The 12,942-nt window shown below is 46.2% G+C and overlaps 2 protein-coding genes across 3 annotated transcripts in view; one reads left to right on the top strand and one right to left on the bottom strand.

Annotated features, from left to right (window-relative positions):
• The window catches only part of skic2 (SKI2 subunit of superkiller complex), a 19,668-nt gene extending 13,110 nt beyond the window's left edge, over positions 1-6,558 (bottom strand). The window contains exons 1-12 of one of the 2 annotated variants that reach the window (XM_056582740.1): positions 6,382-6,558; positions 5,861-5,982; positions 5,229-5,350; positions 4,542-4,659; positions 4,129-4,243; positions 3,749-3,823; positions 3,367-3,420; positions 3,080-3,243; positions 2,485-2,640; positions 1,660-1,805; positions 722-868; positions 342-426 (exon numbers count right to left, since the gene is read on the bottom strand). In XM_056582740.1, the coding sequence (XP_056438715.1) occupies positions 342-426; positions 722-868; positions 1,660-1,805; positions 2,485-2,640; positions 3,080-3,243; positions 3,367-3,420; positions 3,749-3,823; positions 4,129-4,243; positions 4,542-4,659; positions 5,229-5,350; positions 5,861-5,982; positions 6,382-6,394 (1,317 nt within the window). In that variant the 5' untranslated portion in view covers positions 6,395-6,558. Of the gene's footprint in view, positions 1-341; positions 427-721; positions 869-1,659; positions 1,806-2,484; positions 2,641-3,079; positions 3,244-3,366; positions 3,421-3,748; positions 3,824-4,128; positions 4,244-4,541; positions 4,660-5,228; positions 5,351-5,860; positions 5,983-6,295; positions 6,318-6,381 lie in introns of those variants that run through there. The other variant, XM_056582741.1, reaches the window with a different exon arrangement.
• Positions 6,559-6,600: 42 nt separating this feature from the next.
• On the top strand, positions 6,601-12,377 carry nelfe (negative elongation factor complex member E). Its single transcript, XM_056582742.1, has 11 exons — positions 6,601-6,705; positions 6,977-7,059; positions 7,160-7,229; positions 7,844-7,989; positions 8,091-8,165; positions 8,494-8,534; positions 8,658-8,947; positions 9,185-9,323; positions 9,764-9,818; positions 9,935-10,037; positions 11,003-12,377. The coding sequence occupies exons 2-11, from the start codon at positions 6,985-6,987 to the stop codon at positions 11,074-11,076; spliced, it is 1,068 nt and encodes a 355-aa protein (XP_056438717.1). The 5' UTR covers positions 6,601-6,705; positions 6,977-6,984; the 3' UTR covers positions 11,077-12,377.
• Positions 12,378-12,942: the final 565 nt, after the last annotated feature.

Here is a 12,942-nt window from a genome sequence, read left to right as displayed (position 1 = left end):
TCAATATTGAAATCACGATTATTCAAACGATTATTTTTGAGTTTGAAAACATGTTGTATTTATTGAGCATGTCTCTCTGATTTCTTTTTTGTAACTGAGAACTTCGCCTTACACAAAAGTACACAAAATGGTCAAAAATAAAATGTTCCAATCTAAAATGATAGACAAATAAGTATCCAGCTGTCCTGCCCTTTTCTATAAAACCTTTATAAAAATTAAAAAAACGCAAAATCGCGATCAAAATTAGATTCTAGTCCAGCCCTGGGTGAGCCTAGCTTGAGGAGGACTGGTGTGATTCAGTCTCATCACTGTCTGAATGTGAAGGTGGGCTGGGCTCTGACCTCGGTGTCGTTGATGTAGTGGACCTCGTCGAAGATCACCCACTCCAGGTCCCGGATGACCTCTGAGCCGTTGTACAGCATGGACCTGGAGAAGGGGTCGGGGGGACAGGGGTCAAACACACCCCCGTGACATCCAACACCCTCTTGTTTTTGCCTGTATGAAGCTATGTCAATAATGGCACCGACTGCACTCCTGATCATCCCTGGAAGGAGGGAGTTTTCTCTTGCCCGCTGAGGGGCTAGGGACAGGGGGGATAGTCATAGATACTGTATACGGCCTGCTAAGCCCTTTGTAGACTGTACCCGTGATAAAGGGCAATACTAATCAAATTGAATTGAATTGCTTCGGATCTGAGACCTGGTGTGGTTGTCATGGGTACCTGAGGATCTCGGTGGTCATGATGAGACAGGAGGACTCGGGGCTGATCTGGACGTCGCCCGTCAACAGCCCCACGTCTGCGAACGTGTTCTTGAAGTCTCGGAACTTCTGGTTGGACAGGGCCTTGATGGGGGAGGTGTAGATCGTCCTATGGGAAGCCGGGAATCAGGACAAGAGCTTGGTTAGACCGCACCGGCGCTCTGAGAGATGAGCGGCAGAGGAGATGTAAAAATATATATCTATTAGAGCTGTCAGTTAAACGCGTTATTAATGGCGTTAACGCAAACCAACTTTAACGGCGTTAAAAAATTTATCGCGCGATTATCGCAATTATTTTATTAAAAAAAAATAAAATTTTTTTTTTTTTTTTTTTCTTTGGCTCAAAACAAAGAAGCAGTAGCCTGACTGCAATGTTCAAATGACATTTGTTCAAAGCAGTCGTTTAATTGCACTATAGGCTCTTTTTTTTAATCGTCCTGTTTTGATCAGTATATGCCAATGTTGTTATCAATAAAAAATAAATTGCACAAGGCAAGCCGATGCACTTCACCATGTTGATAAGAGAATTAAAATGAGAAGAATTATGGGACAAAAAAATCAAGGGATATTTAGCATAGAAAAATAATTTGTGATTAATCGCGATTAATCGTGAGTTAACTATGACATTAATGCGATTAATCACGATTAAATATTTTAATCGCTTGACAGCTCTAATATCTATATATCAAATCGTAAAATCAACACTTTTCTAAACAAATACTTTGAACAATAGATAGAAAGTATTTAATGATATACATATTATATAGAGTGTAAAGACTCCGTATCCGTCTACCAAGGTGTATCTGATCGTTCCTGGTCCAGCCATACCCGGTCATGTCTACCTGGTCTAACAGTAACTGGTCATGTGTTCCTGGTCATGTGTTCCTGGTCTAGCCCTACCTGGTCATGTGTTTCTGGGAGAGGGCGATGGCGTACTCGGCCACCACCGTCTTGCCGGCGGAGGTGTGTGCCGCTACGAAAACCGACTCGTGGGCCTCCAGCCGCAGGATGGCCTGCTTCTGGAAGACGTCCGGCTCGAAGGGCCACTGGGGGACAGACACATCAGGACATTAACACACACACACACACACACCAGGACTCACATTAACACACACACACACACACATCAGGACTCTAATTAACACACACACACATATTGGCAGCACCACATCAGGACTCACATGAGAAAACACACACACACACACACACACACACACACACACACACACACACACACACACACACACACACACACACACACACACACACACACACACACACACACACACACACACACACACACACGGTTTTACATCAGGACGGTTTTAGAGTAACCCTCTACTGGCACTGGTCTACAGCCAAACAGGTCAAGAAGATTAAGATGAAGCTCGGTTTATCACCAGGGAGAAACGGCAGCGTAGGAGACAGCAACAGTGAGTGGAACAGAAACTAGTGCTAGTCTGTTGTGAACATCTTTACCATACCGACAGAGACATATTGTTGTTTCTTGTTGCAATTAATGTAAGTCACGTTGGATAATAGCGTCTGCTAAACGCCGTACCTCTAAATGTAATCTAGATCCTGGTATGTACTGTATGTGTTACATTCTGGCCTGCTCGTGCTATCCTTCCACCAATACTAATCAACCAATCCGCTATGCTTCTGTTACGGTGTACGACGTCTACCAAAGCTCATCTGGGGCCACGGGGAGTGATGGCGTCCCACCTTGAAGGCGGGGTTTGGGATACGTTTGTAGAAGTCCAGGCAGGGGGAGGAGATGTCTACGGGGATGGCCCATTTCTTGGTGCTCTCTGGCTCCCCCGGTGGTTTAGCCTTGGCCTCCACCCCCTTCACCGAGGCTGCAGCGGGCGGCCCGGTGTCCTGGGGGAGCAACGGAGAACAGAGGGGGCTAAAGGTGAGGAGGACGGGTGTTGACGGGGGGCCTACAGGTGATGAAGCTGGAGATCTGTGACCTGGAGTTCAGAGATCATTCATATTAGTGTGGCTAACTAGTGCTACGGAAACTAGCGTTCGGATTGCAAAGTATTTCATACAAAAACAAAAAGGCCAACGTGGGTAAAAATAAATAAATGTAAATATATGTTTACTATTTAATTTTTAAGGCGTTCCGTGCGTCTGTATTCTGTTAGACGGGTAAAATGACAGAAACATACGTAGTCATCTAATGTAGACTCTATGAATATGAAATACAAAACCCTTCTCTGGTTCCCAACTAGAGGTTTGGAAACAGTCCAGTGCTAACTTCCTGCCTAACGTGCTAACTTCCTGTCTAACGTGCTAACTTCCTGTCCGCGCCTACCTTGATGCCCAGGTCTTCCAGGCTGTTGGTGCGGGGCAGCTTGGCCTTCTCCGCTCCACCTCCGCCCACTTCCTGCTCCACCACCTCTGGCTCCAGAGTCATGATGTCATCAAAGGAGGACAGCAGCGTCATGAGGTTCACCTCTGGCTTGGCCAAGGTGGCGTCTGCACGGCAACAGAGAGACAGAGAGAGATCGACCAATCACAACGAAGCACACTGGTGATATGGTTTGCGGTGTTGTGTGGTGTTGTGTTAGTTGTAAACTGTGATGGCGGTTGTAGTCGTGCCTTTGCCGCTGAAGTCCATCCCTGCTTTGAGTCCAGGGGGGACCTGCAGGAGACCTGGAGAGAGAGAGAGAGAGAGAGAGAGACAAGTCAGGAAATGACAGCTGGTTATTTTGAGGCATTTTGTATATTTTTTATTGAGGCATATTGACGTAAGATAAGGCAAAGTAATCAAACCTTCCTCGTTCTTTTAGACACACACACACACACACACACACACACACACACACACACACACACACACACACACACACACACACACACAGACACAGACACAGACAAAGGCAGACAGACAGACAGACAGACAGACAGACAGACAGAAAGACAGACAGACGTTTTGCTATATTGTGTAAGATGATTGACATGTTGAGAGTGAAATGTGTACCGCTCTCAAAGTCGATGTCCTCCTCCAGCGCCGTCCTCTTCTGGATCTGCTCCAGGCTGAGCTCCTCCATGCCTCCTGAGGAAGGAGAGGAGCATCATTTTCGTATCCAATCTAGTCTAGGCTTGTCCGATCCAGCCTAGCGTCTAGTCCGGTCTCCAGTCTCTAGTCCAGTCCAGTAAATCCAGTCCAGTCTAATCGAATCTCATCAAATCAAATCTAATCCCATCTAGATGCTATTCTCAAATCCCGTTCAGTCCAGTCCAGTATCTACTTTATTCCAGTCCAGGTCTTCCATTCCCGTCTAGTCCATTCAAGTCTAATCTAATGAACCAATAAAGTCCAGTCCGGTCAATTCTAGTCCAGTCCACAGCGTGACTGACCCGGCAGGAAGGGGAAGTTGGTGTTGCTGCCACGCAGGCTCTCTGCGGGGGGGCCAGGCTGGCGCTGGAAGGACAGGGAGTTCTTGGCAGACAGGCCCGTGTCCTCCAGCAGCACCTGGGGGGAACAAGGCACCGCGTCAGGGTAACAACACCCCCTGGAAGCGTCGCTAACCCTGGAGGGTTAGCCTTAGCTTAATATGTTATCGGAGACACAACCGTCTCAGGTGTTTTATTCAAATGTTTTAATTATAGATGATAGAATATAGTTGAACATTATATTTATTTAATTCTATGTAATGGTATCATATATATAACATCACAGTGCAGTGCAGAGCAGTTATGTGCGTGTGTGTGTGTGTGTGTGTGTGTGTGTGTGTGTGTGTGTGTGTGTGTGTGTGCATGGCGTGTGCTACCTCTGTGAAGTCCAGCAGCAGGCCAGTGGTGGGGTCTCGGACCACCGACAGACCGGAGTGGAGCGGTGAGGGGGAGCACTGCAGCAGCTTATCCACCTGCACGTCCCTGTGGGACACCCTGCGACACACACACACACACACACACACACACACACACACACACACACACACACACACACACACACACACACACACACACACACACACACACACACACACACACACACACACACACACACAATCACTACCTCTGAGGTCCTCAAGGGAACCAGCATAGCCAAAACAGTTGGGACTTTTATTTTGGAAATCCACTCAATGTGTCAACAGGGAATCTTAAAGAGGGTGTAATAACAATAATAACATTACATTTACATTTAGGGGATTTTGCTGACGCTTTTATCCAAAGTGACTTGCAACCATTCATTCGTACATTCACACACGAAGGCGGAGTCAACCACCCAAGGCGACAGACAGCTCGTCAGGAGCAGTCAGGGTGAGGTGCCTTGCTCAGGGACACCTCGACACTCAGCTAAGAGGAGCCAGGGATCGAACCAGCAACCTGTCAACCCGCTCTACCTCCTGAGTTGCTGTCGACCCTGTAACATCCTTGTGTATGACAGTTTCACCACACTGACAGCATTGAAGCATTCAGGATGGGATTGCGGGTATTGTAGTCATGTGACGTACTTGAGGAACCTGTGGAAGGCAGCGTCTATGTCGTGGAGGGGCAGCCAGGCGGGGTCGGACAGAAATTGCCTCTTTACTTCTGTCTTCAAGTCTACGCTGGTGGGAGGGAGGCCACATGGGAGCTGTAGTCCAAAGAGAAACAGTTAATACAGAACAGAGAACTACAAAAAAAAAAAGACGTACATTACAGGCCACTTGTAAGTACACAGTTACATACAGGACAGACTATTACATTAGTGCACACAAGGATGTATCCAACTTGTATATATTTGTAACTATATTATCCAGCCACGCAAACAAAAATCCCTTTCCACAGCTTTCTATTAAAACAAATCTCTGCGCTGGCTTTACATCCTTTACCTTCTGATTCACTTATTGTCTTGAATCGATTGTCCTTTAAAAGGTGTACTCGTCTTTACGTGATCATTCATGCAAGTATGTAAAACTCTAAAAGATACAAGTCTACAAGATAAACATATATTTTGTAGGAAAAAAATGGTTATTTCTAACTCTATTACAAAAGCACAAGTGTTGTGGTGAAGGGTGCTACATAATGTTTAACCGCTTTCCATGCGAAGCTTATCACATTCTGCATTTAAAGAGTCAAAGGTAAGGAGCCGGTGTGTACCGACCGTGCTCTGTGGAGGCAGCGGCTGGTCTCCTGGGAGCGGGTGGGTGATGAGCTCGAACCGCCCGGAGCAGCCCATCTCCAGGAGGGAGAGGGGCAGGTCTGTGGGCCCGACGGGGGGTAGCACTGCACACGTTTTGAGAGGTGATTTGAATAACAAAGGGCAAACACACAATGAGTCATGCACACTTTGGGGCCAGAACGTGACACAACAAAACAAGTCCTATCGCAACAAAGATACTACATCGCTGTTGACGTTACGCATGTGTTATAATAAAAAAAAACATCACATACTGAGGGCCTACGGAGACTAATATCTCACAGATTGTCTTCAACGCGTAATTTTAAATAATGTAAAATCTGGTGAATAGGGTAGACCTGGTTGACAACTAAGTGTGAGTGGATTCCCGAGGATGAACAGAGACAATATTTTATTTACCAGCCATGCGAATGATATGCTATTGATAATGTAGGTGCAGTTTGATCGATTTTAAGTGATAATCTTTAAGAGGCGTTTGCTCCTACCTGTTCTTTGCATCTCTCTAGTCGACAATGAAAGCAAAAGTTGCCACACGTATTGCGCCGGAAGTGGGCAAGTTTGACAAGCGGAAGTTTTTGTTTTTGTTAGGGGAAAAAAAAAAATATATATATTCTACAGGTGAAACACCGGCTACGGTTGTAAAATAGGAATATACTTTTTAGAAGATATTTCATGGATTATTTATTAATTATCCCAAGCTGAAAGGTCCAGGAAGCAAAAGACGTTCCCTACCTCCGTCATCTCTCCGCGTCATTGTTGTGGTCGCACACCGAAGGCGTCGTCGCTCCGAAAGCTGTGCTCCAGTCAGTGTATGTTCCCGTTGTTTCCACATTTAACGCATATTTTCTATATCTATATATATATTCTGCTGCTTTCTGGCTTTACCAGTCGCTCCTATTTCCCTTGCAAAAAGGAGACGTGTTTCTCTGTCATTGGGGAAGTTTTGTGTGGATCAACAGCTAGCCTCGGTTAGCCACGGAGTCAATGTTGATGCTTTTCAGAGGCTGGTTTAATTTTTTTAATTCAGACAGTCCCAGATTCCATTCTACCTGAGTTGATCCATCTTAAACACGGTTGCAGGTGGCATCATGGTGACACTGCCAAGCTCCCTGACGGACGAAGAGGAGTCTCTGCAGAAGAAATATGCAAAACTCAAGAAGAAGGTAAACGATGATGTCCCCGTTTGAAGTTTATCACTTTCGCGTTCTTAAACGTATTAAGGTATTAACCACCTCAGGACGACATGCGTGTGGTTTCCCCCAGAAAAAGGCTCTCCTCGCCTTGAAGAAGCAGAGCTCCACCAGCCAGACCAACCAGGGTGGGCTGAAACGCAGTAAGTGGGCTTTTGTGTTGCTTGCACGGAGAAGAGAAGGCTGTACACGTTCATTTGAGTTTGCACCAGCAGAATCCGGTTTCTGTGTTTTTGATATACAGAATGCTCTTGGGTTTAGTTAACTCCATTTGTGAACCTACACCCAAAACAAATACTTACTATCTGGGTTGGGATTTGCTTTCAGAAGATGTGATTTTTTTCATTTTTTTATCAAGACCCAGTTAATACAAAGCAGCCTTGACTTGAAATAACAGCGGTTAGTGCCAGTGTGTACACCGATATGGCGATCAAGATATTTTCGTCTTTTACACTGTCTGCACAACCGTGATTCATGGAGGAAATAAGAAACGGTGCTTTGGAAGGCTAACCGGTGATGTCCATTTCAAAAACCTTAAACCGGATCACAAAGCCGTTTGGCTCAAAAATGGCCGATTGCTTTCAGAAGATGTGATGTTTTTTTCGTTCTACCCCATTATGTTTGGTTTTATTTCCTGTCTCCATTGGGATCGCTGTGGAACCTACTGTAGTCTTTAACACCGAGTATCGGGGTACAGCCAATATATCGGGTGTGTGCCGTCTCATACTCACCCCACTGCGGCGTGTTCCGCTCACAGCGCTGTCCGACCAGCCGGTGGTCGACACGGCGACGGCGACGGAGCAGGCCAAGATGCTGATCAAGTCGGGCGCCATCAGCGCCATCAAGTCTGAGAACAAGAACTCGGGGTTCAAGCGCTCGCGAACCCTGGAAATCAAACTCAAGGTGACTAACCGGCCGACCCGCTGCCTTTTGAACAGCACAGACACAGTGTGGAGCTGTAATGAATGTTGACTGAGGTGTGCCGTGTGTCCCCCCCCCCGCAGGACCCAGAGAAAGGCCCCATACCCGCCTTCCTTCCCTTCCAGAGGAGCGTCTCCACAGACGAGGAGCTCGCCGATGTAAACACACATTCTGTTCTGTTGATTTGATTCTTATAGGCTTTACTTTACGAACCGCAACCCTCCTGTTGCTAGTTCAGCTGGGTTTACTTTGCCATCGCTTTGTCAGCGTCCTGGAGATGCTTTGATCCAAAATCAGAACAATAATTCAAAGCGCCCAATTTTATCTGTGGGGGGTCGTGTTTTGCGTCACATCAGAAGTAGAGGGCCGTAATCATCAGTGAGTCTTAAAAAGAGACTAATATGTTAAATAAAAGGAAAACATAGATAGATACACAATCATTATTTTTTGTTGTTGATGTTATCTCCTTGTCCCCGCCCTCTCCAGTCGAGCAGAAGAGGAGGCCCCAGGAAACCCTTGTATGAAAGGTAACGTCCAATCCGCTTCCAGAGATGATCTGATGATGTCATGATCTTAACTGTGTGTGCGTGTGTGTGTGTGCGCGTGTGTGGTCTGACGTAAAACCAACCCCTTCCTGTGATGTCACGCAGCTTCGTCACCCCCCGGGACGAGGAGGAGGCGGGCGGCGGCGGCGGCGGCGGTGGCGGCGGCGGCGGGGGGTCCGGGGGGGACCGGGACCGGGAGAGGGAGAGAGAGGCGGACCGCGGCCCAGACCGGGAGAGAGAGCGAGGGGGAGACCGGGAGAGAGACCGAGAGAGAGACCGCGAGAGGGAGAGAGACCGGGATCACGGCGGGGGCGGGGAGCGCGACCCGGACCGGGAGTGGGAACGGGGTCGCGACAGAGGAGACCGCATGCGGGAACGGGACGGGCCCTTCAGACGTAAGACAGACGTTTGTATTTGTCGGTCTCTTGTCTGTTTCCCTCCGTCGCCGCTTCATCTCTTGTTGTTTATTGATTGTTAGCGGCAGCGGCAGCGGTTGTTGCTATTGTTGTTTCTCCTTCTGACTAATGTAGTTATTAAAAGTTGCTTTGGACAAAAGCGTCTGCTAAATGCCCTGAATATAAAAGTGAATGCCTTGTTGGTGCTCCCCCCGCCCCCCCCCCCGCCCGCCCCAGGTTCGTACGCAGAGCAGCGCGCGGCTCGGAAGGGGAACACGGTGTACGTGTACGGCTCCGGCATGGTGGAGGACAGCCTGCGCTCCGCCTTCACCCCGCACGGCACCATCATCGACGTCTCCATGGACAACCCCCGCAAGTACGCACAACGCCCCGCGTCATGCGGCTTTCTGGATCAATGATCCACTATTGATCCAACAAGAATAACAATGATATTCAGGTCTACTGCTCAGATTTCGTATTTGTTTTCATCGCTTCTTTGTATATTCAAATATATACAAATGTGAAGCAAGAGAAAGGTGAAATGCCCCGTAAACCTAGATTTGAGCTGTTCTGCAATCAGATTTGAGCTCCTTCTTCTAAAGTCTGATTCGTGAGACTTGGACTCTTTTGTTCAAAACCCCCCCTGTAAACACCTTCAGTTCAGTTTAATTATTGAGCATTTGTTATTATGTTATTAGGGTCCTCTCTCTTCCTACTGGGACAAGCACATTTCCCATCTAGGATTAACAGCAAAGTACTTGTTATCTGCAGATGTCATGACTGATGTGTGTTGTTTTCCGGCGTCGCTCTCTCCAGCTGTGCCTTCATCACCTTTGAGAAGATGGAGTCTGCCGACCAGGCCGTGGCTGAGGTTCGTACCAATTCTCAGCAGAACGTCGTGATATTTGGGGTTAACACTGACGTCTGGTCTTGACCCAGTTACCACGGCGACCACTAACCAGGTGTCCCGTGTTTTTTGTGTGCCAGTTGAACGGCACCACCGTAGGGGACGTCTACATCAAGGTCAGCATCGCCAAGAAGCAGCCCATGTTGGATGCTGCAACCGGGAAATCGGTCTGGGCCTCTCTGGGTAAACCTCTCTCCACTCTATCTCTCTCTCTTCGACACAATTAGGCCTAAAAAAGTTTCCGACCGACCCTGTCAATATATGTGCGACCCAAATTATTTTATGAGCTTTATAAAAAAAAAAAAATTGATGCAAACTATGATTACGTTTTTGTACAGCACCTCTTCATTCTGTACAAGGATGAGCGAATTTTCTTGTTTTTAAATGAAAACAACCTACCTATCATTCGCTGCCGCTGGAAAAAATAAAATAAAAAAATAAAATAAATTCCCTACCTACCCATGACCTCAACTGACAACCAACAGGAAATAAACTTTTTTTTTTTTTTAGGCCTTAGTGATGCACTCTCCCTCTCACCATCCCTTTTATTGATGGTCCATTTCTCTTTATATCTCCCTGTCTTTTAGTGGTAGTCTCCCATTTGCCCCAATTTTTTCTGCTAACTGAACTCTCAGGACAGGCTCTATATCTACCTTTCAGTGAGTCTTTCTTTCCCTCCCTTTTAGGGAGTGGCCAGCTTTTCTTTCTGCCAACTCTCCCCTTCTCTTGATAGTCTGTCTCTCTCTCTGCTCTGTGATAACCCCTCTCTCCCCCTCTCTATGGACAGTTTATGTCTCTCTCTGCTCTATGCCAACTCATCTCTCTCCCTCTATGGACAGTCTCTGTCTCTCTCTGCTAACTCATCTCACTCCCTCTATTGATAGTCAGTCACGCTCTCTCTGCTGTTTGCTAACTCCTCTCTCTCTCTCTCCATTGATAGTCTCTCTCTCTGCTAACTCATCTCTCTCTCTCTCCATTGTTAGTCTATGTCCCTCTCTGCTGTGTGCTAACTTCTCTCTCTCTCTCTCTCTCCATTGATAGTCTATGTCTCTCTCTGCTGTTTGCTAACTCATCTCTCTCTCTCTCCATTGATAGTCCATGTCTCTCTCTATCTGCTGTGTGCTTACTCCTCTCTCTCCTCCCCCCAGCGGTCCAGAACAGTGCTAAAGGCTCGTACCGGGACAAGAGGAACCAGGTGGTGTACAGCGAGGACTTCCTTTAAGTTTTTAACCCTTCAACTCAACCATTTGTTTTCTGTTCCCCTTTTTGGACACGGACGCCGTTTCTTACCCATAGTGGCAGCATCGGCGGCTCCTCTCTGTGTGGTTCATCGTCTGGAGGAATGTGCACATGATACGTTTAGCTCATATTTGTTATTGTCTGTCTAGGGTTAGCTGGCTCCTCGAAGAGAGGTCTAGTTTGGTTTTGTCTGAGCTCAATAAAATCTGCTCTTTCAAAAAGCCTCCCTTGCGTCCTTTTAACTCTGGTACACCAGGGTGTCCGCGCATCCTTAAAAATTCTTAAATTCATGTTTCTAAATTTAAGGCCTTGAAAAGTCTTAAATTCGTTACAAATGTCATATGCTGGTCTTAATTACTGTAACTCAAGGTCTTAAATTAGTCGGGCATTATTTTTCTCGTGGGACTTTTCAGGAAGGATATGTAGAGAGGCTTCTTTCTTGCTAGCTGCATATATAAACGATTATCTGCGTGCTTGCTAGCTAGTCTGCGACCACGGGTAGGTGAATGAGTTTGATTTAGTGACACACATGCTATGCTTGGGTTATAATACAGCAGGATCCCCCCCGACGGCCCCACCGTCGCGTGTTTTAGGTCTTAAATTTCATTAAAAAGGTCTTAAAAAGTCTTAAGTTTGACTTGCTGAAACCTGCAGATAACACACTGTAGGTAACATCTGATAACATAGATTGAGAGCATGGTGGCTGGCTGGTCTAAACAACCAAAGAAAGAAACAAAGCTCCAAAGAATCTCCTCACTCGTACCTCCTCGTTGATGACCTGAGGTGTGTGTGTGTGTGTGGATAATGTGTAGTGTATGATGTATGTATGTATGCAAGTATGATCACTATATGCTCTGTAAGGTGTCCTTGGGTGTCTTGAAAGGCGCCTCTAAATTAAATGTATTATTATTATTATTAGTGTGTGTGGATGACAGCTGTGTAAGAAGCCTCTCCTTGCCAGAGTCAGACTGCTCGTACTCTGCGGCTGGGTGAGGCTGCACACCTGTTAAATAAATCAATGTGCAAGGCTTAATCTAGCCATAACAACACACACCCCGGGGGAGATCTCATGCATGGCATCATGTGAGCCTTCCTGCGTCATTATTTGCAACCTAGGTGGCGTGAAGGTACAGACAGTTAAAACCTGTATCTGAACTCCATGAATACAAGCTATATAACTAAATAGTTAATATTCTTGTCCCGTACTATAAACGCACAGAAATCTCTTGATTGTTCCTTAATAAACGAAGGTCGATTTGTGGGTTGAATGATCTCCTAATCCTCAATCATGTACTTGTTACTTAACCTGACTTCATACTTTAGAGTTTATCATTGAGATGTACTGACAGAAGTGTCGCAATTTTTCTTTTACTTTAAAACATTTCATTTACAAAAAAAAATTCACACAAATGTAGGAAACCAATTCCGCACACAAAGGGATCACTCCAAACATCTAGTTTAATCTCGAGGTTAGCTTAGTTCGAACACTAGTAGGGCGAATAGAGTACCTTTTCAGTTCAACACGACATTGTAGATTTAGTTGACATACAGTAGATAGGTCTCTGATGGAAAGACATGTCCGGGCTTACCCCAGTAAAAAGGGGATTTCTTTCCCCCAAACTTACAATTCCAAAATCACAGAATGATGTGATTGGATATTATTCACAGTCACGGTCACAGTCCGACTCTCTGTGCTCACCGGTGGCTGTGAGATGTCTGCCAGTTATTTTAAGAAGATAAGAAATGGCATCGCCTTCATAAAATCGTATTTTGGACACATTCTCGGTCACAGTGTGGTATCGTCTTATATTATATTAAAATCTGAAACTATCAAGACCCAGTTAATACA

This window comes from Gadus chalcogrammus, chromosome 22, assembly GCF_026213295.1.
Source record: "Gadus chalcogrammus isolate NIFS_2021 chromosome 22, NIFS_Gcha_1.0, whole genome shotgun sequence".
NCBI lineage: Eukaryota > Metazoa > Chordata > Actinopteri > Gadiformes > Gadidae > Gadus > Gadus chalcogrammus.
This window is presented reverse-complemented; position numbering and strand designations above follow the sequence as displayed.

Excerpts from the sequence above, each read along its gene's own strand:
- nelfe (XM_056582742.1), top strand. The coding sequence starts at position 6,985 with ATGGTGACACTGCCAAGCTCCCTGACGGACGAAGAGGAGTCTCTGCAG. Across the intron at positions 8,535-8,657 it reads AGGAAACCCTTGTATGAAAG|CTTCGTCACCCCCCGGGACG; the intron begins GTAACGTCCAAT and ends GATGTCACGCAG. Across the intron at positions 9,819-9,934 it reads CCGACCAGGCCGTGGCTGAG|TTGAACGGCACCACCGTAGG; the intron begins GTTCGTACCAAT and ends TTTGTGTGCCAG.